This window comes from Amphiura filiformis, chromosome 13, assembly GCF_039555335.1.
Source record: "Amphiura filiformis chromosome 13, Afil_fr2py, whole genome shotgun sequence".
In the NCBI taxonomy this organism is placed as follows: domain Eukaryota; kingdom Metazoa; phylum Echinodermata; class Ophiuroidea; order Amphilepidida; family Amphiuridae; genus Amphiura; species Amphiura filiformis.
In genome coordinates, this window is record NC_092640.1 from 26,218,943 (window position 1) to 26,244,457 (window position 25,515).

At 37.3% G+C, this 25,515-nt stretch overlaps 1 protein-coding gene across 1 annotated transcript in view; it reads right to left on the minus strand.

The window, feature by feature from the left end:
* Positions 1-25,515, minus strand: part of LOC140168168 (myosin light chain kinase, smooth muscle-like) — a 145,531-nt gene that overhangs the window by 104,091 nt on the left and 15,925 nt on the right. The window contains exon 2 of the mRNA XM_072191497.1: positions 6,679-6,763. Within this exon, the coding sequence (XP_072047598.1) occupies positions 6,679-6,763 (85 nt within the window). The remainder of the gene's footprint in view (positions 1-6,678; positions 6,764-25,515) is intronic.

The following is a 25,515-nucleotide window of genomic DNA, read 5'->3' on the forward strand; positions in this document are numbered from 1 at the left end:
TTAAACTTTTTTGATAATTTTGATTTTTGACCGGAAGTAACCCCTTAATGACCTTTGACCCCAAAACTGTAGGCATCCTAAAGACCCTAGCTAGTAGCAATGCATGTGTGCTAATGGCCACTCTCTGTTATGTAATATGTAAAGACATTGATTTTTTGAATATTTTTTACAAATTTTTCAGACTTTTACCGGAAGTGACCCCTTAATGACCTTTGATCCCAATTCTGTGAAGGACTTTTAGACACTGGCTATAGGTGATGTATGTGTGCAAGTGACGTCACGATGCTATGTCATATGTGGGAGGAGTAGCATTTTAGTGAAAATCTCGTTTTTGGCCACTGACCGGAAGTGGATGACATTTGATCGGAAGTTGATCATGTGACATCTGTGGCACCACCCAATAGTCCTAGTGACCAACTATGATCAACATGGCTGAAAGCATGTGGCTACGATGGTTGATTTAATGATGTTGACAGAAAGAAGAAAGAAGAAGAAGAAGAACTAGACTAAGCTGTGGTCTAACCCACGAACACAGCCGTGTTGTTACCCCTAATGACCTTATGACCCCAAAATATATGAAAACGGCCATAGACATAGGCTAATGTCAATGCATGGGTGCATGTGGCACCACTTTGCTATGTTACTTGTGGCAGAAGGGGCATTTTGAAGGTTTTTCGTCTCAGACCGGAAGTGACCCCTTAATGACATTTGACCCCAAATAAAAAAATACCACATATGAATTGAGTACCCACAATTCATGTGTGAACATACCGTTACTGTCCTATGTTTTTCTTAGCAAATAAAAATTTTTGACAGTTTTTCGTTTTATACCGGAAGTGACCCCTTAATGACGTTTGACCCCAAATAAAAAAATACCACATATGAATTGGGTATCCACAATTCATGTGTGAACATACCGTTACTGTCCTATGTTTTTCTTAGCAAATACAATTTTTTGACGGTTTTTCGTTTTATACCGGAAGTGACCCCTTAATGACCTTTGACCCCAAATCTGTGAGGACCCCATAGACACTGGATAATAACAATGCATGTATGCAAGTGGTGTTACTGTCCTACGTAATTTGTGGGAGAAGAAGCATTTTAAAGGTATTTCGTTTTGTACCGGAAGTGGCCCCTTAATGACCTTTGACCCTAAATACAAAAATACCACATATAGACAGGGTAATTACAATTTATGTGTGAACATACCGTTACTGTCCTATGTTTTTCTTAGCAAATAAAAATTTTTGAAGGTTTTTCGTTTTATACCGGAAGTGACCCCTTAATGACCTTTGACCCCAAATCTGTGAGGACCCCATAGACACTGGGTAATAACAATGCATGTGTGCAAATTGCGTCACTGTCCTACGTAATCTATGGGAGAAGAAGCATTTTGAGTTCAAATCACGTTTTTGACCCCTATGACCCCTGCGTGACCTTTGACCCCATGAGTTTCATGTGACATGTAGGGGCATGGACAATGATGGCTGTGACCAAGTCAGGTTAAAATCGGTCCAAGCATGTGAGTGCTAGAGCAAATGTAATGGTCGGCAGAAAGAAGAAAGAAGAAAGAAGAAAGAAGAAAGAACCTGTAAGAAAAAAGACACAGCCGTGACTAACGTCACGGCTGTGTAAGAACGCGGTAAAAAGAATGCACAGCGCCGATGGCGGCTGTGCAACTAGTGGCAAATGGTGGTCATAGACCACAAACCTAGCTGGGGCGTGTTGGTGTTGTGGAGGTATCTGACCCCTGCAAAATGTTCCAAAAATTTTCCCCTGGTCATGAGGTTTGTTGTCACCGAGTTTGAGTCCCGTATTCCTTACAGATGTCCAGAAAATGCAATTTTGATATTTGACCCCAGATGACCTTTGACCTGACCCCTGCAAAATGTTCCAAATATGTTCCCCTGGTCATCAAGTTTGTTGTCACCAAGTTTGAGCCCTGTACCCCTTACAGATGTCCAGAAAATAAATTTATAAGATTTGACCTCTGCATGACCTTTGACCTGACCCCTGCAAAATGTTCCCCTGATCATGAGATATGTTGTCACAGAGTTTGGGCCCCATAACCCTTACAGATATCCAGAAAATGAAATTATAAAATTTGACCCCAGATAACCTTTGACCTGACTCCTGCAAAGTGTTCCAAAATGTCCCCCTGATTATTAAGTTTGTTGTCACCAAGTCTGAGCCCCGTACCCCTTACAGATGTCCAGGAAATTCATTTCTAAAATTTGACCTCTGCATGACCTTTGACCTGACCTGTTCAAATTGTTCCCCTGGTCATGAGATTTGTTGTCACCGAGTTTGAGCCTCATACCCCTTACAGATGTCCAGATAATGCAATTGTAAGATTTTGCCCCTTTAATGACCTTTGACCCCAATTCTGTATGCAAGTTCTAGGTGTGGGGTATAGCCGATGCATATGCAAATGACATCATTGTACTATATATAATATGTGGCAGAAGAAGCATTTTGAAGGTATTTGGTTAAATACAGGAAATGCCCCCTTAATGACCATTTGCCCAATTCTGTTTAGACCCTATGGGCGCTGGATATAGCCAATACATATGTGCAAGTTACGTAATTGTAGGGTATAACCTGTAGGAGGAGAAGCATTTTGAAGTTATTGCCAGAAAGAAAGAAGAACTAGTGGCAAATGGTGGTCATAGACCACAAACCTAGCTGGGCGTGTTGGTGTTGTGGAGGTATCTGCCCCTGCAAAATGTTCCCCTGGTCATGAGGTTTGTTGTCACCGAGTTGGAGTCCCGTATTCCTTACAGATGTCCAGAAAATGCAATTTTGAGATTTGACCCCAGATGACCTTTGACCTGACCCCTGCATGTTCCAAATATGTTCCCCTGGTCATCAAGTTTGTTGTCACCAATTTTGAGCCCCGTACCACTTACAGAAGTCCAGAAAATACATTTATAAGATTTGACCTCTGCATGACCTTTGACCTGACCCCTGCAAAATTTCCCCTGATCATGAGATTTGTTGTCACGGAGTTTGGGCCCCATACCCTTTACAGATATCCAGAAAATGAAATTATAAGATTTGACCCCAGATAACCTTTGACCTGACCCCTGCAAAGTGTTCCAAAATGTCCCCTGATCATTAAGTTGTTGTCACCAAGTCCGAGCCCCGTACCCCTTACAGATGTCCAGAAAATTCATTTCTAAAATTTGACCTCTGCATGATCTTTGACCTGACCCGTGCAAATTGTTCCCCTGGTCATGAGATTTGTTGTCACCGAGTTTGAGCCCCATACCCCTTACAGATGTCCAGATAATGCAATTGTAAGATTTTGCCCTTTAATGACCTTTGACCCCAATTCTGTATGCAAGTTCTTGGTGTGGGGTATAGCTGATGCATATATGCAAATGACATCATTGTACTATATAATATGTGGCAGAAGAAGCATTTTGAAAGTATTTGGTTAAATACAGGAAATGCCCCCTTAATGACCATTTACCCCAATTCTGTTTAGACACTATGGGCACTGGATATAGCCAATACATATGTGCAAGTTACGTAATTGTAGGGTGTAACATGTAGGAAGAGAAGCATTTTGAAATTTATTGCCAGAAAGAAGAAGAAAGAAAGAACGGATAGCAAAACAGTACCTAGCTTGGGGGGTTGTAAACCCCCCAGCTAGGTAAAGAAACTACTGGGATTCAAGAGTCTAGCCGCCGCTCGGCTAGACTAAAAACATTCGATATTTACCATGACTTTATCCATAGACTGTAAGGTCCGATTTCTCAAATCTTGGCTAGTGGTATAGGCTTCCTAAGTCACCAGGCTAGCCCTACCAATGTGGATCCATTTTATTGATTCATAAGTGATGTACAATGTGAAATTGTATATTGGTATGACTAATTGGGCTTAAGCCTGATGATTTAGGAAGCCTGACCACTAGCCATGCTTCGATAAATCGGTTCTAAATGTTTTACAGTCTATGTTTTATCCGTGCGCAACAGCTGAGGCTGCCGAATTCGTTAACCCCGGTTAACGCAATAATAGGCTACAAACGCGAGCAGTGGACATGGGATAATCATAATAATTTAACACTTTATAACAGGACGATTTTTGTTTTTTTTTTGAGGTATAAAACTATCTATTTATATTCTGTTGATGAATAATTGGTGGAGCAGTTGGGCAAAATATTTCTACAGAAATGTCTGACTGTCATTTTAACTATACGCACTCTTAGAAAAAAAAGGTTCTGAGTATAATACCTTAAAAAGGTTCTTTAGCTGTATACTGTATGTAGAACCTTAAATGGTTCTTTGAAGAACTGAAAAGGGTTCTGTTAAGACCAGAAAGAACCACTTGTATACGTTATTTCAATTTTCAATAACTCTTTTCTCTTTTAGAGACAGCCAAGAACCCCTTTTTTAAATGTTTGCAATTTTGCACCACCACCACTTGTACGTTATTTCTATTTTCAATAACTCTTTTCTCTTTTACGGACAGCCAATTGACCCCCCCCTCTTAAAAAAAATGTAGGACTTTCTTTGTTTGCAATTTTGCATGCATATTTCATGATCATGTAAATCTATTTTAGACTATTATATTTTACTTAGTGCCATGTTCACATACCAACTTATGCTAAATACCTTTATGTGTAAAATTATACTGAAAACCTGTATCGTGTAATATACTGTATTACATATTAAATTCCTTTGTAGAAAATGACCGTGGGGTAAATGATTGTGAATGAACTCAAAAAGAGTGAAACCACGTAATACAAAGCAACTGAAACTGTAATGGTCATTTGAATTTAATTTGTACATGTATTGTACAAATTCAAAGAATTCTGTGTACAAATTACACTTAAAAGGCTTTTGTCAGAGACAAATGACGTGCTATTGTATTCATACATTTTGCAAATATTTAGACTAATTTAATGCTCTGCATGTGTACTAGCCATACAAAGTCCAAGTTTTGAGAAATTTTCTCAAAATATCAAGAGTTGCTTCAAGAACCACTTAACCAATACTAGGCTTGTTTGTACTCATTTCAATGCATTTTTCATGCTGATTCCAAATATGGTCATGATAATTTACAATTTTAAGTTTTTTAAATTTTCAACAAAAATTTGAAACTTGTCGTCTGCAGTCGACACCCGAGTGGAGGGGGTTAATGAATAAATCGTTATCAGGGATCCTCTCATGCAGGGCAAGTTCAAATGATTTGCACAAAACTTTCACAATGGCTCTCATCTTCAGTGGCAAAGTTCAATAACCCCTATCTAATAATTCATAGTACAAACGCTGACCTCAAATTGTGAGGGATGCGTTTTTCTACACAGAAATGTAGTTCTATTACCATGATTACTGTAGAAATTTACAGTAGTAAAAGAGTAAACAAGAGATATAACTCTATAATTTATATATACCGTAAAACATCGTCTACAAGCCTATCGAGTGTTTTGATGAAACAGCCGTAAATATGCCAATAAGCCTATACAATAGATTGGTTTTACAATAATATTTTTAGTATACATGCGTATTTTATTTGCTCAAACTCCATGATATATTATTTGTCGATGGATGGCGCCTGGTTTTATTTAGCTATCATCAAAAGCACTCTATATTATGCTTGTAGACGAGGTTTTACGGTAAATAGAGTGAAATGACAAGAGTAAAAATGGAGTCAATTCTTAAATTCCACTCTGGAAAGAGTAAAACGCACTGTGGAAGAGTGAACAAGATACCGGTAGCAATTAACATCATTAACACTCAAAAGAGTGAGATGTTGAGAGTGAGTGTTTCCATTGGAAATAAAGTTGCATAATGCTGAATATTTTATGCATTTTATGCATTATTTCTCACTGTATTATAGCTCAAATTAATGAAGATAGCGTACAATCTCAAATTTTCCACTTGAATATTCAATCAAAAAGATTGATATTCAATCTTTTTACCGATTGCATTTAGGGACAAATCGTTTTGTACTGAATATTAAGTGGAATTATTCCAATTGATAAATTTAATCAATCAAGCAATCAATCAATCAACAGGAGTGATTCTCAATCTTTTAGCAATTGAAGTTAGGGACAAATCTTTTAAGATTAAATATTTAGTCAACATGGTCAAAAGGATTAGTTTTAATTGTTTTTCAATCTTTTGCCGACCGAAGTTAAGGAAAAATGTTTTTCAATTGAAAAAAATGCCTTGGATACTGAAATCATTCTACAAAAAGAGCAAATCCAATAATCCATTTCAATGTATTTTTTCAATCTATTTAGATTGATTCCTATCATCAATCGTTAAAAGATTGAAATGTTTCAATCGGTCAATTTAAGAGATTGGTTGCTAACGCTTGCTTTCCTTTTCTTAGTATCATACGGGAGGACGAGTCTTCTCACTCCCTTCTCACCGCTGCGGCCCGGGTTCAATTTCCCGCGTTGCCACATAATTATTCAAGTGAGTTTGTTTGCCGATCCATGCTTGTCCTCGCAGATTTTTCTGCGAGTGCTCCGGTTTCCCCTCCTGCATCTAAAATCGGACCTCTTCCCACATCACTCTCCCGTCCTCTTCGGTTTGCATCCCTTTAATTAATTTAGTAGCCTCTGAGCACTATATTATGGGCTTTGCGTGGCTTCGGCCGAATGTTCTAAGTAAACTTCTAACAATAAAACACTGGTTTCTTTCCTTTTATAACTGCACTTACTTTCCCAGTTCTTCTTTAGTGTCATAGTAGTCCTCAAACTTCTCATCTTTCCTCAGTGACACAGGCTTGCATCCTGGTCCTCCCCCTATACAATAAGAAAATATAAACAAATAAATAAATAAATAACCATCTTTGTCATCTTAATAGACTGGCCCCCAGTCTCGGTTCGGTTCCATCTCTGGATAATGTAACAATAAATAATTACGTAATGCCTTATGAAAAAAATGCCAACTCCCCCTTATTTTCTTCAATGCCAAAACCCATTCCTCTTCATCCACAAATCGACGCCACTAATTACACCCACCACAGTCAACCATGCAGCAATATAGAAATATACTCGTATTATAAGTGAACGCGAAAGTCCATTGAGCGCTGATTTTTTAATGCTATGTAATCTACATTACCAGTCGTTCTCCACGGACCCGAGGGAGGGTCTATCATCTTAAGGGAACACTTGAAGCTAAAACTTTAGATCGATGAAGTTCTATATATAGTTTTTCGTTTTGAAAAGTGTGGCCCATCCGTTAAGGTGCGATCAAAAGGTGCGATCAAAAGGTCCCGGTTCAATCTAAAATGTATTACCCGGTCTCTCCATACTGCATTTGACTTGTTGGGCAAAGATCTCACTCGCAGCCAGTTCCTTATCAGGGTAACGATTTACTCCCAGAGGGGGGCACTCCAACTTTGGAGGTGACGCGTATGTATAGGGCTGTTAAAACCCCCTTTTTTAGCATCGCTGTCACCCAAAGACCCCATATTTTTTACGAACACATGCTCTGTCACCCGAAGACCCCTATTTTTCCATTTGATCTGTCACCCAAAGACCCTTACAAGTTCAATTTGAACGGCAACTTTCATTTATCACTGATTTTGTTACTTATTTTGAAAAAACTAAGAAATTTGAAGCCATATTTAGAACTAGAAATTCTCTAGGTTTCTGAAGCGTTGTTTCGGTTCTCACTCAAAGATTCCATTTTTAAAAAAAGGTCATGTTCTCACCCAATGACCCCATATTTTTAGCTGCGGGTAGCAGCTCTATAAGTCACCATGTCTCTCCGTTAGTCCGTCCGTTAGTCCGTTAGTCCGTCCGTTAGTAACAAACGCTAAAAATGCTGTTACGTCAACATCGTTTGTCGCATGGCTATGGTACTTGGTGAGGGGAGGGCCTATACCGGCCCCATACTGGAAAAGAGTTTCGTCCCGAAATATGCTAATTAGGTCATTAAAGGGGCATTACACGATTTTCAACAATTTTCTGCATTTTTGAAATTTAGATTTTTTGGATGCAATTATACTCATCGTTTGTCGCATGGCTATGGTACTTGGTGAGGGAGAGGGCCTATACCGGCCCCATACTGTACTGGAAATATGCTAGTTATGTAATTAAAGGGGTATTACACGATTCTCAAAAATTTGGGAAAATTGAGGGAAGTTAAGGGAAATAAAGGACAATTAAGGGAAATTGTGGGCAATTAAGGGAAATTGTGGGCAATTAAGGGAAATTGAGGGAAGTTAAGGGAAATTAAAGACAATTAAGGGAAATTGTGGGCAATTAAGGGAAATTGAGGGGAATGGGGGAAAATTGAGGGACATTTGGGAAAGGTGGGGAAAATGAGGGAAATTGAGGGGAATGGGGGAAATTAAGGGCAATTTTGGGAAAATTAAGGGAAATTGAGGGACATTCAGGTGAATTAATTGAAATTGTGGGCAATTAAGGGAAATTGAGGGGAATTGGGGAAAATTGAGGGACATTTGGGAAAAGTGGGGAAAATGAGGAAATTGAGGGGAATGGGGGAAATTAAGGGCAATTTTGGGAAAATTAAGGAAATTCAGGGAAATTCAGGTGAATTAATTGAAATTGTGGGCAATTAAGGGAAATTGAGGGGAATTAAGGGAAATTTGGGAAAATAGAGGGAAGTTAAGGGAAATTTGTGAAAATGAGGGGAAATTGAGGGAAAATTGGGAACATTGAGGGGAGTTAAGGGAAATTGAAGAGAATTTAGGGAAATTCAGGTGAATTAAGGGAAATTGACAAGAATTAAGGGAAATTTGGGAAAATAGAGGGAAGTTAAGGAAATTTGGGAAAATGAGGGAAATTGGGAACATTGAGGGGAGTTAAGGAAATTGAAGAGAATTAAGGAAATTCAGGAAATTCAGGTGAATTAAGGAAATTGACAAGAATTAAGGAAAATTTCCTGAAAATCGTGTGGACATCAAAAGTGTCCAAAATCGGTTTCCGAACACTTTCGATATCAAGACGCTTTTTTCCGAAAATTGTTTGGACATCAAAAGTGTCCGAAATCGGTTTCCGAACACTTTTGATGTCAAGACGCTTTTTTCCCGAAAATCGTTTGGACATCAAAAGTGTCCGAAATCGGTTTCCGAAGACTTTTAATGTCAAGACGCCTTTTCCCGAAAATCGTTTGGACATCAAAAGTGTCCGAAATCGGTTTCCGAACACTTTTGATGTCAAGACGCTTTTTTCCCGAAAATCGTTTGGACATCAAAAGTGTCCGAAATCGGTTTCCGAACACTTTTGATGTCAAGACGCTTTTTTCCCGAAAATCATTTGCACATCAAAAGTGTCCGGAATCGGTGTCCGAACACTTTTGATGTCAAGACGCTTTTTTCCCGAAAATCGTTTGGACATCAAAAGTGCCCGGAATCGGTGTCCGAACACTTTTGATGTCAAGACGCTTTTTCCCTGAACATAGTTTGGACATCAAATGTGTCCGGAATCGGTGTCCGAACACTTTCGATGTCAAGACGCTTTTCCCCGAAAATTGTTTGAAATCAAAAGTGTCCGAATCGGTTTCCGAACACTTTTGATGTCAAGACGCTTTTTTCCCAAAAATCGTTTGGACATCAAAAGTGTCCGAAATTGGTTTTTTTTTTTTTTGGTGTGGATGGAAATACCCTTTCTGGCATTATTTTAAGATGAGCGCCCTCAAAGGTTAAGCTCACAGAGGGGTTACAGGTCAAAATAGGGGTCAAACTTAAACCTGCTTCAAAGACACCATAACTGCAAAATTGAATTCCTTGTCCCGCAGCGACCGCTACGGTTACCAACGGTCCTTGTTTACATTTTGCTCTCACCGAATGCCAAAAATCATGCTCTCACCCAATGACCCCATATTTTTTACATTTTGCTCTCACCGAATGCCCCTTAGTGCGAAAGTGCCAGCCCTACACCTATATCCATTTCAAATTGATGTGCCCCCCCCCCCCGGGGATTTACTGTCTGTAGGCCTACACTACCCTGGGTAGTGAGTATCGTATCGTAACAGTATCTGATGGCATTGAATGCTTCATTTATAGAATTGGGTTAATGAATCATGAAAGTACTCCGTCCTTCGGAGGGGATGTTAAACCGTCGGTCCCGTGTACAGACTGAGCCATACCTGTATGTATCTCGCAGCTAGTTTCGAAAAGAGCAGAGTGATAAGAACCCCTGACTGTTCCTAACCCGTCCAAGTGATCAAATGGACCCCCATGGAAATAAGCTCCAATAGAGGCTTTCTTGGGTTATCCGGGGTTGTCAAAACCCGAACAAATCAAATCAAATCAAATCAAAAAATGATTTACATAAATAAGAAACCAGAAAAGAAAAAATAAGATTTTTTTTAAGTACAAAAAAGGTAATCTCCTATTTCCTATTTTTTGATTTCTGAAAAGATTTACGATTTCCCTTCTGGCAAGTGGGTATTGTGGGGAAATGTTCTCACATTCCAACGAATCGGATGTTTTCTGTTGGTTTCATTGATCAAAGTACATTAACTTCACATGTTGAGGTCTTGAGGTATGGAAACATTAATTTTATTTGACCACATTACACTTTTGGTTCACCATGAAACGGGTGACTAAGTTTGACAATAATTCATGTACCTAAATACACAATCAGATTCTTAAATAGCATGGGTCTCCCACGCGGTGGGTACCCGGTCGTTACCGCAGATTGGTACCTGCATCATCGGCGTCAATCCGATTTGAAAAGTGTATGAGGGATGTGGTCCAAATTGCCCAAAAGTGGCTGACAAGAACAACATTTGGCTGGGGAATGTACCAGTCCCTATCATGCCCATGGTCTCCCCAGGATTGACGCTCTTACCCAGGTACTCTGGATTCTACATCGTGTAATACACGATGGTAATACAAATAAATGTGAAAATAGAGCTGACAAGATTTTTTCAACACTAATGTTTGCTCCGGAATTGGTATATAACACCCATCAATGAAAATACAGTGGATATTTAAACATATGGAATTGTGTTTGACACTTTACTTTTACAAACACAGGTGCGCACATTTTTGGCACGCCAGTGACGTCATGTATATAATGCATGATCTGAAACAATAAAACACAATAACATTTACACTTTCGTAACATTAGGTGCCATGTACTTAGTCTGTAGCCTAATGTTAGCATTACATGTACATGATGCAGGAGCATGGATAGTTTTAAGGTTAGGGTTAGGATATATAGTATTTCAGCTCTATTTCTTTGTTTGTTGTATGTTTTTCCTTTAAAGCTCTTTAACATCATGAACATGATCGAGTTTTATGTAGTGAAGTGAATCAACACTACCTCATTACCATTTTGGCCACATGATAATTATGATAACCCAGCAAACACAAAACCTTTTTAAAACGTTCTAAACGGGTTATATTTTGGATTTTTGTTTTGGTAAAAACGTATTTTTTAAATAACATTTTATGTCGGGTTACCCAAAGGTCATGAAAACGTTTTTAAAACGATTTGTATGAAAACACACTACAACAACGCTTTTAAAATGTTGTCAAAATGTTATTGCAAAATATATTTTGCAAACATTTATTGCCAAATATTCGTCAACACTTAAATAACATTATATGTTTTCACAAGAATGTTTTTGAATGTTATGAAAACGGTTTATACCCTTTACAAAAATGCTTAATATAACCCGACATTTAAACGTTTTCTGGCAACCTTTTCTAACGTATTGCGAATAATCTCGAAAACGTTTTGTATTTGCGTTGGAAACTTTAAATACTACGGCTTTGTGACACTAAATGAAATTTCACTTGAAAATGGTGGTCACAAAAATTTCATTTTGACCCAAAACGGAGACAAGGCAGTTATGCGCTGAGTATGGGCTATTCCAGTTGAAATCCATACACCCTATGGAAGATATGACCTTAAGGGGGTACTACACCCCTAGGCAATTTTTTGCTTATTTTTGCGTTTTTCTCAAAAATTATATCGCATTGGTGACAAGTAAGATATGTATATTATAGGGGCAAGGACTACAACTACTGAACTGAGAATTCAGCAACTCAAGGCAAGTAGTTATTGATTTATTGACCAAATATTGGTTTTCCCTCATTTTTGACTAAATCCACAACTGTTGTCTGTGCTGAAATAAAATTTCCAGTGTAGCAGTTGTAGTCCTTGCCCCTATAATATACATATCTTACTTGTCACCAATGCTCTATAATTTTTGAGAAAAATGCAAAAATAGGCACAAAATTGAGCAGGGGTGTAGTACCCCCTTAATCTTCCACATACGTAAATTTCAAATGGGGTTCCCTGAATGGGTGACTCAATTGAAATCTATGTACCGTACCCGGGTACCCTCTGTGTGGGAGATCAAGGCAATGTCTTCCATAGGGGTGTATGGATTTTAAACGGAATATCACCAAGATCACTATTTCCACGTGTATGTGGGTAAAGTTTTACATATGGATGAAACATTCTCAAACATGCGTAGTAATTAAACCGAATCAATCATTTATGTATATGTTGTACATGTACGTGATAAAGCCAACATACCTAAAGATTACTTCAGTATGCTATAGTTACTTTAGTAGGCCTATGTATAATCTTTTGTGAGGTCTTTAATATCTTTCATATTTTTATTTGTTTGTGAGGTCTTTCATATTTCATATTTCATTTGTTCTTTTCACCAGACAGATCGGCAATTGAATAAGTAAATATTATTACGTTTATTATGCAATGATCTATCTATATCATTTGAGTACAATCCTAAAAATATAAAAGAACCTTTTGAAACAAATCGAATATAAAAATTGATTACGTGTATAGTTTGAATTATGATGATATGAGTGAACATGTGGGCTTGTAGATCATTATGGAACTTGCAATAATTATAAGCCCATGTACCATGATGCGTTGTTGTTGTTGTTTATCGTTTGATTTATCATAATGATGATGAATTGATGATTGTGATGTTGATGGTAAGCCCTCAACTGGTTTTACAGAGGTAATTTTGAACTTCGGACGAATGGACGGTATGCAAACATTGGAACATTTAGGATAGGCCTACTACAAAATACACATCTGATACGGTACTGATAAATCCCGGGTGATAAATACAACATGATAAAGATGAAAACAAATAGACATAAATCAATTTTAAGAATTTTCCATATCTGTTCAACACAAACACGTGCATAAACACATGTGTAGTTGAAATACCCCGGGGGGGGGGCACTTCCATAACAGATATGCATCATGTGCCTCGGGATAGACCCCCTTTTTCAAACCGGCTTGTACCCAATGACCCCCTTTTTTGTGTTATTGTCCTACCTATTACCCAATGACCCCCCGGAATGACCCCCTTTAAAAAAATTCATGTACTCAATGTCCCCCTTTTTTCTATCAGTCCTGCTACCCAATGACCCCCTTTTTAATTCCCAAATTTAGGTGGTATTTGTGTTCTCCTCAAGAAATAATGAGATTTCTCAAATTTCCAAGGTGGCCACGCAGTTTTTACGCAGTTTGGCACTTATTTATGTGTACTTAATGATACTCTTTTGGCAATCCTGTACCCAATGACTCCCATTTTCAATTTGTTACTCCAATGACCATCCTTTTTTCAAAGTTTCATACCGAATGACCCCATTTTTTCCAGGTTGTGTACTGAATGACCCCATATTTTTGTAATTGTACATTTGACCTGAATGCCCCCTACTTTTAACATGGCCGAGGCACATCCCTGCCATTTCAGATAGGGAGTGCCCCCTCCCCCGGGGAAATACCGGTAGGCGTTTGTAAACTTGTATTGACTCATCTATAAAAGTAGAAACTTGAAATTTAGCTGGCTTGTAAGGGTTAGGGCTATAATTTATATACTTTTAAATCTTGATACTTTAAAATACTTTTAACTTATCAATTATAATATTGATCCATATTACAGTTTTTTGTGCCATATTATAAAAAAACATCTTAAATTAAAAAAAATAAAAATAAATAAAAACATCTGAAATAAGTTCTAATTTAAGGTTCCGTCTTAAAATATGCATAATATATTATGAATAAAATTGAACTGAGATTCGCAGGAACTTCGTTAAAAACTATATGGAATGATGCCCTTTGTGCTATAACGTTAGCGATAATAATTACCCTAAACCCTACCTTGGTATGCTTATATAGCCTAACCCTATTCCTATAACAGTGAAGGATTTTCTGAAATTATTGAATTTGAATTTCAATGAATATGTGAATCCCGGATATGTGAATACGAACAATTTGTATGCCGATTCCATTTACATGGCAACTCGATTATTTGTTAATTTGTCTCTTGAAATGTCAGGGTTCAACTGTTACACTTTTAATAAGGATATCAAATAAGCTCATCTGCCGAGACACAGTTCTGACCTCTAAATGACCTCTAAATATATTGGGTACAAAAACTTATATTGCAAAACTTGTTATGCCTTTGGGGTTGAGACCATGTTCGCTATAGTGTTACCTATACTATTGAAAGAAGTTCCATTCTTTACACCACGTATATCATCTATCATTTTCAAGGTCACATCGGTGCGCAAATGACAACAGATAAACTTAAATTATAATTTTTGAACAACACCAAAAATATCTTGCGTTATACTATTAAAATCCCAGTAGATACAAAAATATTTATGAAACAAAACCTGTTAACGCGTTTTGGTTTTGGTTAAAATGTTTAAAATGTTGAGTTATATATATTTCACATTTCATGAAAACATTTTAATGTTAAAGGACGACACTATATAACATCATTTTAAAACAACATTTTAAAAATGTTTTAAAACACGTTATTGCAAAACAGTGTTTTGTAAACATTGTTGCAAAATATTGTATCAAAACTTAAGGGCTCAGATAGCAACGTTTGCACAATATTTTTTCTAGGATATGAGAGTACACCAGACATATCGAATTGCATTCTGAATACGAGGAATGTCCTTCTGATATCAAATAATTTTGATAGATTCGTTATAATATGAATCTTTTTTTCACAAAAACGAATTTCTATTTAAAAAAATAAGATTACGTCATGATTCCAATTTTTGACAAAAAAAGCCGGACGTTTTGTTAGCCAATTTTTTGCGAATAGTATATACATTACGTGTAAATTTTAGGCAAAGAATGTAGACCTGTATACGTGTCACACACGAAAACACTATGGTCAATGCCACATATTTCTCTGTGTGCTATCGTCGAATCTGTGTATCAACAATTTGTTTACTATACAATGGGAATACAAATTAGATTCAAAGAAATTCAAAGACACTATTAGGTTTGCTAAATGGTATCAGATATAAATGGCCCATAAATAATTCAATATAGAAAACGTGTCTATTTAATTCAGACAAATTGTCATGGCAACGTTTTTGTCTGTACTTAAGCATTGTTTAGGACCTACTTGCACTATGGACCGCAATGGCCTCATCCCAATGGCCTAGTTCAATAACCTCAATTAAACAATCATAGTGCGAAATTTGACCTCAAGTTGCAGAGTATGCGTTTTTGTACCCAAATTTTCAAAGATCATTCAATATATGTACAAATGTATTGAGGTTAAAGAACTGTGCCCTGATAGATTTTGTAGATCCTAGTGTTGTCTTTTAACTTTAAGCCAGAATGTGTCTATTTTTTATTATTATCATATTAAAGGCCTATAGTCTGATAGTAAGTCTAAAAAGTGCGACTACCATGTTATCAACAATCATGTGCAAAATTCCCTGGGACACTTGTTCATATTTCGCTCAAGTATTAAGTATAAATAGCGTTAATATCGTACCACATCATCTTAAATGCCACCTTAACTGACGTATCATATCATCTTAAATGCCACCTTAAATGACGTACCATCCCAGCAAACACAAAACGTTTACAAAACGTTTTTGTTAGGTTCTGGTTAGGTCTTTTACGTCTTCGTCTTCCAAAACGTGTTTAAAACGTGTTTAAAACGTTGCGATTTGGTTATAATGTTGAAGCTTTAATTTCGTTTTATTTGTAAGTTCACAGGACGTGTTGTGAACGTTATAAAATGAACGTTATTTCGCGACGTGTATAAAACATTCGCCTGCAACTTTCTCAAAACATATTATGCTGACGTCTGTTAAACGTTTCTTTATCAATAGAATATTGGAAATGTACAATAGAATGTAGGCCTAAAAGAAGAATTTAAATTCTACAAGTAGAAATTTGATTTTAATTTATTCATAAACGTGTACAAGAAGATGACGCGTTTATTTGCATTTTGCATAGGCCTATGAGTCAATATAATAAAATAAAAAATTATTAAATAATTATTGCGATTTTGTATTTATATACTCATGCATAGTTCTATAGGCCTATATGTACACGTAGAACGCAAACATTTCAAAAAGTGAAAGGGAAGTTAAAGATTTCAAATGGTCCCATGAAAACGGTGTATATGTGCTTATACACATACACTTTCACTTTGTGTCTTGACCTCAAGAGCAAGACTATAATAGCACCCACGCAGAATATGGAAAGAATGCAACAGGTTGAACTTGACCTTAACGGTCACTCACCAAAGCAGTACAGTACTGTGTACAACGTGTATGTATCAACTGTATTAACATGCCGGAATCTCACTGTAATACATGGCTCCGGGAATAATTCCTCTATATATATTATCAAAGCATCAACGTTTTCCAAGAAGTGACATTTTCAGGTAGGCCTATAGTGATGTTTTTTTCCTTGATTTGTGTTACCGACTAACCATTTCCCTGTGAAAACGGAAAGTGTGTTGTAGTGTTTGTAATGCAAGTGTCTTGTTGGTACATGTATTGGCGGAATTATTAAGGTGCAAACATAATAATTATCCCAAACAGGTATTGTCATACAGGGATGTGTTTCTGCTTATCGTGTATATTTTTCCCGGGATCATGCGGATATTCCTGCCGGTAAAATAAAGAACCTGCTGCTGCTGTCGAACACGTAACTGTTGAGGTCATACGTATTACCTTTGGTGTGAATACTATCATCATCATGGTAGACGTATCACTACAAACGGTTCTCGTGTTTATACTACAGTTTTCGTCCGGAGTTTTCGTCACTTGGTCACTGTAAAACTGCCATGGACCGCGTTTTTTCTTCTAGAAGCCGGACCTATAGTTTTGTATATTATGTATGATATTTTTGGTACTTTTGTAAAGTGTACTAATACAAGTTTTCAATACGTCATTATAACGTTCTAAATACGTAGTAGAAACTTAACATAAGTGCGTCCTGCAATAAAAAACAAAATATACAATACGTTTTTTACGTTCCTATAACGTTTTCAGGACGTTTTGGACGTTTCTACAACGTTCGTAGGACGTTTGTTGCGTGCTCCAACGTCCGATACGTTTTCTGTAGGTCCTGGATACGTCCTGGGTGACTGAAAGAAAGGTTTTTAAAACGTTGTTTACGTTGTGAAAACGTTTTTAGAACGTCTCTTAATAACGTTTTTAGAACGTAAAAAACCTTCAACAAAATTACGTGTTTAAAACGTTTTATCGAAACGTCTAGAAAACGTCAACGGTACGTTCTCAGAACGTTTTGAGAACGTTATTTGGTTAGCTGGGATATCATCTTAAATACCACCTTAACTGACGTACCATATCATCTTAAATGCCACCTTAACTGACGTACCATATCATCTTAAATACCACCTTAACTGACGTATCATATCATCTTAAATACCACCTTAACTGACGTATCATATCATCTTAAATGCCACCTTAAATGACGTACCATATCATCTTAAATGCCACCTTAAATGACGTACCATATCATCTTAAATGCCACCTTAACTGACGTATCATATCATCTTAAATGCCACCTTAACTGACAAACCATTATCATCTTAAATGCCACCTTAACTGACGTATCATATCATCTTAAATGCCACCTTAAATGGCGTATCATATCATCTTAAATGCCACCTTAACTGACAAACCATTATCATCTTAAATACCACCTTAAATGACGTACCATATCATCTTAAATGCCACCTTAACTGACGTACCATATCATTTTAAATGCCACCTTAAATGACGTACCATATCATCTTAAATGCCACCTTAACTGACGTACCATATCATCTTAAATGCCACCTTAACTGACGTACCACATCATCTTAAATGCCACCTTAAATGACGTATCATATCATCTTAAATGCCACCTTAACTGACGTACCATATCATCTTAAATGCCACCTTAACTGACGTACCATATCATCTTAAATGCCACCTTAACTGACGTACCATATCATCTTAAATGCCACCTTAACTGACAAACCATTATCATCTTAAATGCCACCTTAACTGACGTACCATATCATCTTAAATGCCACCTTAACTGACAAACCATTATCATCTTAAATGCCACCTTAACTGACGTACCATATCATCTTAAATGCCACCTTAAATGACGTACCATATCATCTTAAATGCCACCTTAAATGACGTACCATATCATCTTAAATACCACCTTAACTGACGTACCATATCATCTTAAATGCCACCTTAAATGACGTACCATTATCATCTTAAATGCCAACTTAACTGACGTACCATAACATCTCAAATGCCACCTTAACTGACGTACCATATCATCTTAAATGCCACCTTAACTGACGTACCATATCATCTTAAATGCCACCTTAACTGACGTACCATATCATCTTAAATGCCACCTTAACTGACAAACCATTATCATCTTAAATGCCACCTTAACTGACGTACCATATCATCTTAAATGCCACCTTAAATGACGTACCATATCATCTTAAATACCACCTTAACTGACGTATCATATCATCTTAAATGCCACCTTAAATGACGTACCAGTATCATCTTAAATGCCAACTTAACTGACGTACCATATCATCTCAAATGCCACCTTAACTGACGTATCATATCATCTTAAATGCCACCTTAAATGACGTATCATATCATCTTAAATGCCACCTTAACTGACGTACCATATCATCTTAAATGCCACCTTAACTGACGTACCATATCATCTTAAATGCCACCTTAACTGACTTATCATATCATCTTAAATGCCACCTTAAATGACGTACCATATCATCTTAAATGCCACCTTAACTGACGTACCATATCATCTTAAATGCCACCTTAACTGACAAACCATTATCATCTTAAATGCCACCTTAACTGACGTACCATATCATCTTAAATGCCACCTTAAATGACGTACCATATCATCTTAAATACCACCTTAACTGACGTATCATATCATCTTAAATGCCACCTTAAATGACGTACCAGTATCATCTTAAATGCCAACTTAACTGACGTACCATATCATCTCAAATGCCACCTTAACTGACGTATCATATCATCTTAAATGCCACCTTAAATGACGTATCATATCATCTTAAATGCCACCTTAACTGACGTACCATATCATCTTAAATGCCACCTTAACTGACGTACCATATCATCTTAAATGCCACCTTAACTGACTTATCATATCATCTTAAATGCCACCTTAAATGACGTACCATATCATCTTAAATGCCACCTTAAATGACGTATCATATCATCTTAAATGCCACCTTAAATGGCGTATCATATCATCTTAAATGCCACCTTAACTGACGTACCATATCATCTTAAATGCCACCTTAAATGACGTACCATATCATCTTAAATGCCACCTTAACTGACAAACCATTATCATCTTAAATGCCACCTTAAATGACGTACCATATCATCTTAAATGCCACCTTAACTGACGTATCATATCATCTTAAATGCCACCTTAAATGACGTACCACATCATCTTAAATGCCACCTTAACTGACGTACCATATCATCTTAAATGCCACCTTAAATGACGTACCATACCATCTTAAATGCCACCTTAACTGACGTACCATATCATCTTAAATGCCACCTTAAATGGCGTATCATATCATCTTAAATGCCACCTTAAATGACGTACCATATCATCTTAAATGCCACCTTAACTGACGTACCATATCATCTTAAATGCCACCTTAACTGACAAACCGTGATCATCTTAAATGCCACCTTAACTGACGATTCATATCATCTTAAATGCCACCTTAACTGACAAACCATTATCATCTTAAATGCCACCTTAACTGACGTACCATATCATCTTAAATGCCACCTTAAATGACGTACCATATCATCTTAAATACCACCTTAACTGACGTACCATATCATCTTAAATGCCACCTTAAATGACGTACCATTATCATCTTAAATGCCAACTTAACTGACGTACCATATCATCTCAAATGCCGCATTAACTTACGTATCATATAATCTTAAACAGGAAGCCCCGACTGGTCAGTTCTCCACAGAAGAACTGACAATACACCTGTTACTTTGATGACAGACGGGACAGAATTTACATGGACAAATTTTAACCTTGACTAATTCCCGAAGGAACTTGAACCAAAAGTGGGGCTTTCACTCATGCCACCTTAACTGACGTATACCGTATCATCTTAAATGCCGCATTAACGTACGTACCATATCATCTTAAGTGCCACCTTAACTGACGTACCATATCATCTTAAATGCCACCTTAACGTACGTACCACATCATCTTAAGTGCCACCTTAACTGACATACCACATCATCTCAAGTGCCACCTTAACTGACGTACCACATCATCTTAAGTGCCACCTTAACTGACGTACCATGTCATCTTAAGTGGGACCTTCAACTTATCATATCATCTTAAGCAGTGGACTTCGGTTGTATATATAAATGCGCATATATAAATGCGCACGTGACCAGATGGCCAGTGCCATGTTCGTGTTACCTCACTGTCAATCACTGAAATTGCGACCACAGTTCCAGGTGGTGGCCGCATTGCATTCTCTAAATTCAGTAAATTTTCATCGTCAACCGTGTTGAATGGGATTATTTTGAAATTTTAAAACGCTTGAAATATCACAAACAAATAGGCCTATGTTGATAAATAATATAAATACAAGCTAAAACCGTTGGGGTTCGATAATGAACCCCACAAAATTAACCGACTATATTGGAAAATGCCATACGGCCGGGCGGTTTCACAAGTTGCCGGCTCGATCATGTCATCCGCCGCCTGCACAGTTCTGACCTTAAAGCCAATCATGTCCCCTTTCATACTTTCATGCCGTTGCGACAAGAGGCATGACTTATCAGCCATTCACAAGTCTTGATTGTGTCTGTTTGTCTACAATGCGCGTGTGTCACGCCGCTCGGCGGCAAGCAGCATGATAGTATGAAACCAGCACTACGTCATAGATATGGCCAATTGGCACGCCCATTTAGCACGGAAATTATGAAATATAAGTTTGTAAATCAGCTATATCTAGCTTTTCCGTAGTTAATTTTTTTTTTTCCGTGATGGAAAACGTTAATAAAGAGTTTATCTTTCGGGTCAAGTTATTTTACCCTTTGCAATCAATGCCACTATTTTGCAAAAGCAATTTTCCTTGCGACCTGTCATGTACATCCGGGTACCTTATATCGTTTAATACGGTATGGCGACTTGTAGATGTCACGTGCGCATTTATATATGCGCATTTATATATACAACCGAAGTCCACTGTTAAGTGCCACCTTAATTTACGTACCATATCATCTTTAAATGCAATCTAGTACGTGTCATCATCTTAAGTGCCACCTTAACCTACGCACCACATGGGACCAGTTCTTTTGAAGTTCCACCTTAAAAGGGCGTGATCCACAGCATCATCCCCCAACTTTTCTCAAAAAAAGTTGAGATTTTTATATCACTGGAAACCTCTGACTACATTATGTTTATGTACAAAAAAATTCTTGCAGATTAATTCGTTTAGCAAAGATATCGTGAAATTACAACACATTGTCTATGGAGCACGGTAATAGTAATACACATAATCATGCATAACTCGCAAATGCAAAATCTGAATCAACTGAAATTTTGGGAATAAGCTTTTTACGTGGATATCTACCTATAAATGTCATAAAAAGAGGATGCTAGGATCACGAAATACTCCTTTAACTTTACGTACCTCATATAAATCTTTATTTTACAGAGATACCGTATCCACACGTACCACATCATCTTTTAAGATAAGTGCCACCTTAACTTACGTATCGTATCATCTCAAGTGCCACCTTAAATTACGCACCATCTCATTAATACTTTTGTTGAACGTACATTGGTACGACAAGGTTAAGGTAGCACTAGGACATAAGATGATGTTGTACGTAAATTAAGGTGGCATTTATTTTGATATTACCATCTTATGTGCCACATTGTATTAAAGTACCTCATCATCTGAATATACCTTACTTTATGTACCATTGAAGTTTGCGAGTATGTGTTATAGAAGTTTTTCGAAAATTGGCAGACACAATTTTGACCATCCATCGCTCCGCCCGGGATGCTTGGATTTCATGAGAGGGGTCAATGTCACATTTGTTGACAAGTAGGCCTATATTAAATTGTCTTGTTTACGCTTTTGTTACAGTGAAATTTGGTGGCTTACGGATGTTATAAATCTCAATGTGAAGTATAGGTCAATTTATAATACCTTTGGACTCAACATTAAAGTTTAACATAATGATAATCATGATTCCCAGTGCAAACTCGTTTCGGTATACTGCATGTTGTCAACGGAAGCAAAGGAATGTGTAAGATAATACATTTGTCATGTTATAGGGATACTGTGAACTGTCAGATAAAAAAACAAAGTTATCACCGCTAAGATTGTCTGGCGTTTGTATGCTGTCCATCATCGATTATCAAGTTCTAAATTCCAGTTCGTTCCACTATGATTGCATCCAGTTAAATCATATATAATTAGTAGTACAGCCTCATCTAACCATGCCATGACAGAATCTCAACTTTCCAATTTTCCCTCAAGAAAAACGATCTTTAACCTTTGGTGTAAATTAACCCAAACCGTTGGTCGCGTAACCCCAAAGTTGTGTTGGAAAGTTGAAACATGCACATGCACAGGTCTGAGAGATGGGACAGTACAAAATAACACCATTTTCATGATTTTCAGAAAACAACATTCAAATGAACTGAGCACAAAGAACCATATTGGTTCGGTGGTTCCTGAGATCAAGAAAGTCATTTCTTTTGACAAACTATCAACCTAGGGTGGCAAGGGCCAGCGCCGGGGCGTAGGTGGAGCCGGGGCAAACTTCCCCCAGACAATTGTCAGGGATAAAATGGGGACGGCAATTGAGACAAAAACTTAACAAATGGGGCAAAAATTTGGCTGCCCCTCTATCATGGCCAGCTCAATTGAGCTAGTTTAGACTCTTATGGCCGATGAATCCTGGCTACGCTACCTGGGCCAGCGTATTATGTAATGGGGAACAGCCCATTATTATAGTCCTAAGGGTCACAGTCTGATAAGGGTTTAAGTTTATAGGCTTTAGGGTATTTTAGGTTATGTGTTAGGGATGAGGTACACACTAAAAACTACGGGGTTATATTTTCCGTGGTCATTTTGAATTGACCACGTTTGGGGTTGTTTTGACCCTTCAAGGGGGTTGTACTGTTTTAATTTGACCACATTCACGAGGTCAAAAACTTAGTGGTCATTTTGCCGATACCGTCGCGCATTGATATCAGTTTCAATCTTCCGCTTTGAAAATCTCAATTCATGAATGAGTTTAAACATGAGCTGCAATTAATGTTTGTTGATTAATAAATAAAACTAATTTTTTGACCGAAGTTACCCAATTTGTCAACTTTATAATGACTTGCATTTCGGAACTATTTGCACACACGGTGTGCATCGGCTCACGTGGTCATCAGCGCCATATTTGTTCTGATTGTGCAGCTCAGCGGATTGTCGTGTGTGCTTGTCTGCATGATGGAATATGAAAAGTTAGTTGAAAAGTGAGACTGCAAGGATGCATAGACCCTTGTCTATGCACGCAGATTCATTCCAATTTCATGCTGTCGTGGCTGGTGTCTTGGCTGCAGTTGTTATAAGCTTATATCATGTAAGCTTATAATACGTGAACTGTCATAGGCGATGACTGACTGTGTGTGAGTGTGATACACAGACGCATTTTGCAGTTTGCTGTTTATGTAATGCTTTCTCTGTGCAGAAACACACTTATGTCATGGTGGGACCAGCATGACCATAGGCCTACTAAAAAAATCCAAACAACCCCTAAATGTGGTTATTGAGTAACCCTATAAAACAACCCTTTCAAATGGGTCATTTCATTTGACCCCGAAATGAGGTCATTAAGTAACCCAATAAGGCAACCCTTTTGAAGGGGTCATTTCATTTGACCCCGAAATGTGGTAATATTTTGACCCCAATGGGGTTACTATTTGACCCAAATACGTAGTCATTGCAATGACCCCGACCAATGGGGTCAAAATGACCCCGTTAGTGGTATGGTGTTTAGTTGATAACTATGCTGGGGTCAAAAATGACCCCGTTTGGGTCATTTTTTGACCCCGTAGTTTTAAGTGTGTAAGTGTTAAAGTTAGTATAAGGGTTAAAGTTGGAGATATGGTTGGCTATATAAGGTTAGGAGGGTCAGTGTTAGGTTTAGAGTCATGCTTTAATATGTTTAGAGTTAGGTTTAGAATAATATAGGGCTTAGCTTAGGTTTGGGATAGGTTGAACTTTAGAATTAGGGTATGGATTAGGGTTTATGTTATTGGGTTTTTGGACTAATGACCTTTCGGACTATTTAATTATCTTCTTATTGACCCGAGGAATTCTGATCCTTGACCTTTTATCTTCCATTGTCTTGTCTGTTCCTCTTAATAGTAAACATTGTAAATTTTGTTGATGACTACTAAACATTTTTCGTGGTTTATTTCAAGAGGATGCGACCCAATGTCTCATTATTTTAATGGAGGAAGCGGGATTTTCAATAAACATCTTTAAAGATGGGCATTAATCAGTTTGATACAGCCCATAAAAGTCGCAAAAATTACAGAAATATGAGACATGAACATTGAACCAGGGATGATTGAACAAAGAGATATATCAATTGTGTCAGATGGTGTTGCAGTTCAGATGAAGAATCGGAAGTCGCAGTGGGCCAATGAAGTCATTCTTCACGAATGATTGAAAATGACCTCAAGGAATGCTGATATATGATCTTTTGTTTCAATTATCTCTTCATGCGATATTTATCTTAGTAGTCTTGACAACTTTCTGACAAATAAATATGCAAACGGGACCGTTGCATGTTGGCAATCCGGAGGGGTACATCATATTTTTGGTTAGACTATGCCACAGTAGAATTTTGATAAAATAAAAATATGTTATTATTAATCATGATGAACGCGTCCTGTTGGACTCAAAATTATACTGAAGTTTTTTTTTAATTAACAGTAAAAAGGTCATAAAGAGTTTATATAATTAGTGACAGTAAAAGTAAAAGTATATGTAAGCCTATGTTATTGAATGCAACATATCTTGCATAAATTATAATGGCTCACTTCAATACTGAACAATTCTGATTTTGGAATCTACCAGTTTAGCAAACACAGGGACGTACGGTGACTGAAAAGATCAGATGTGAAAA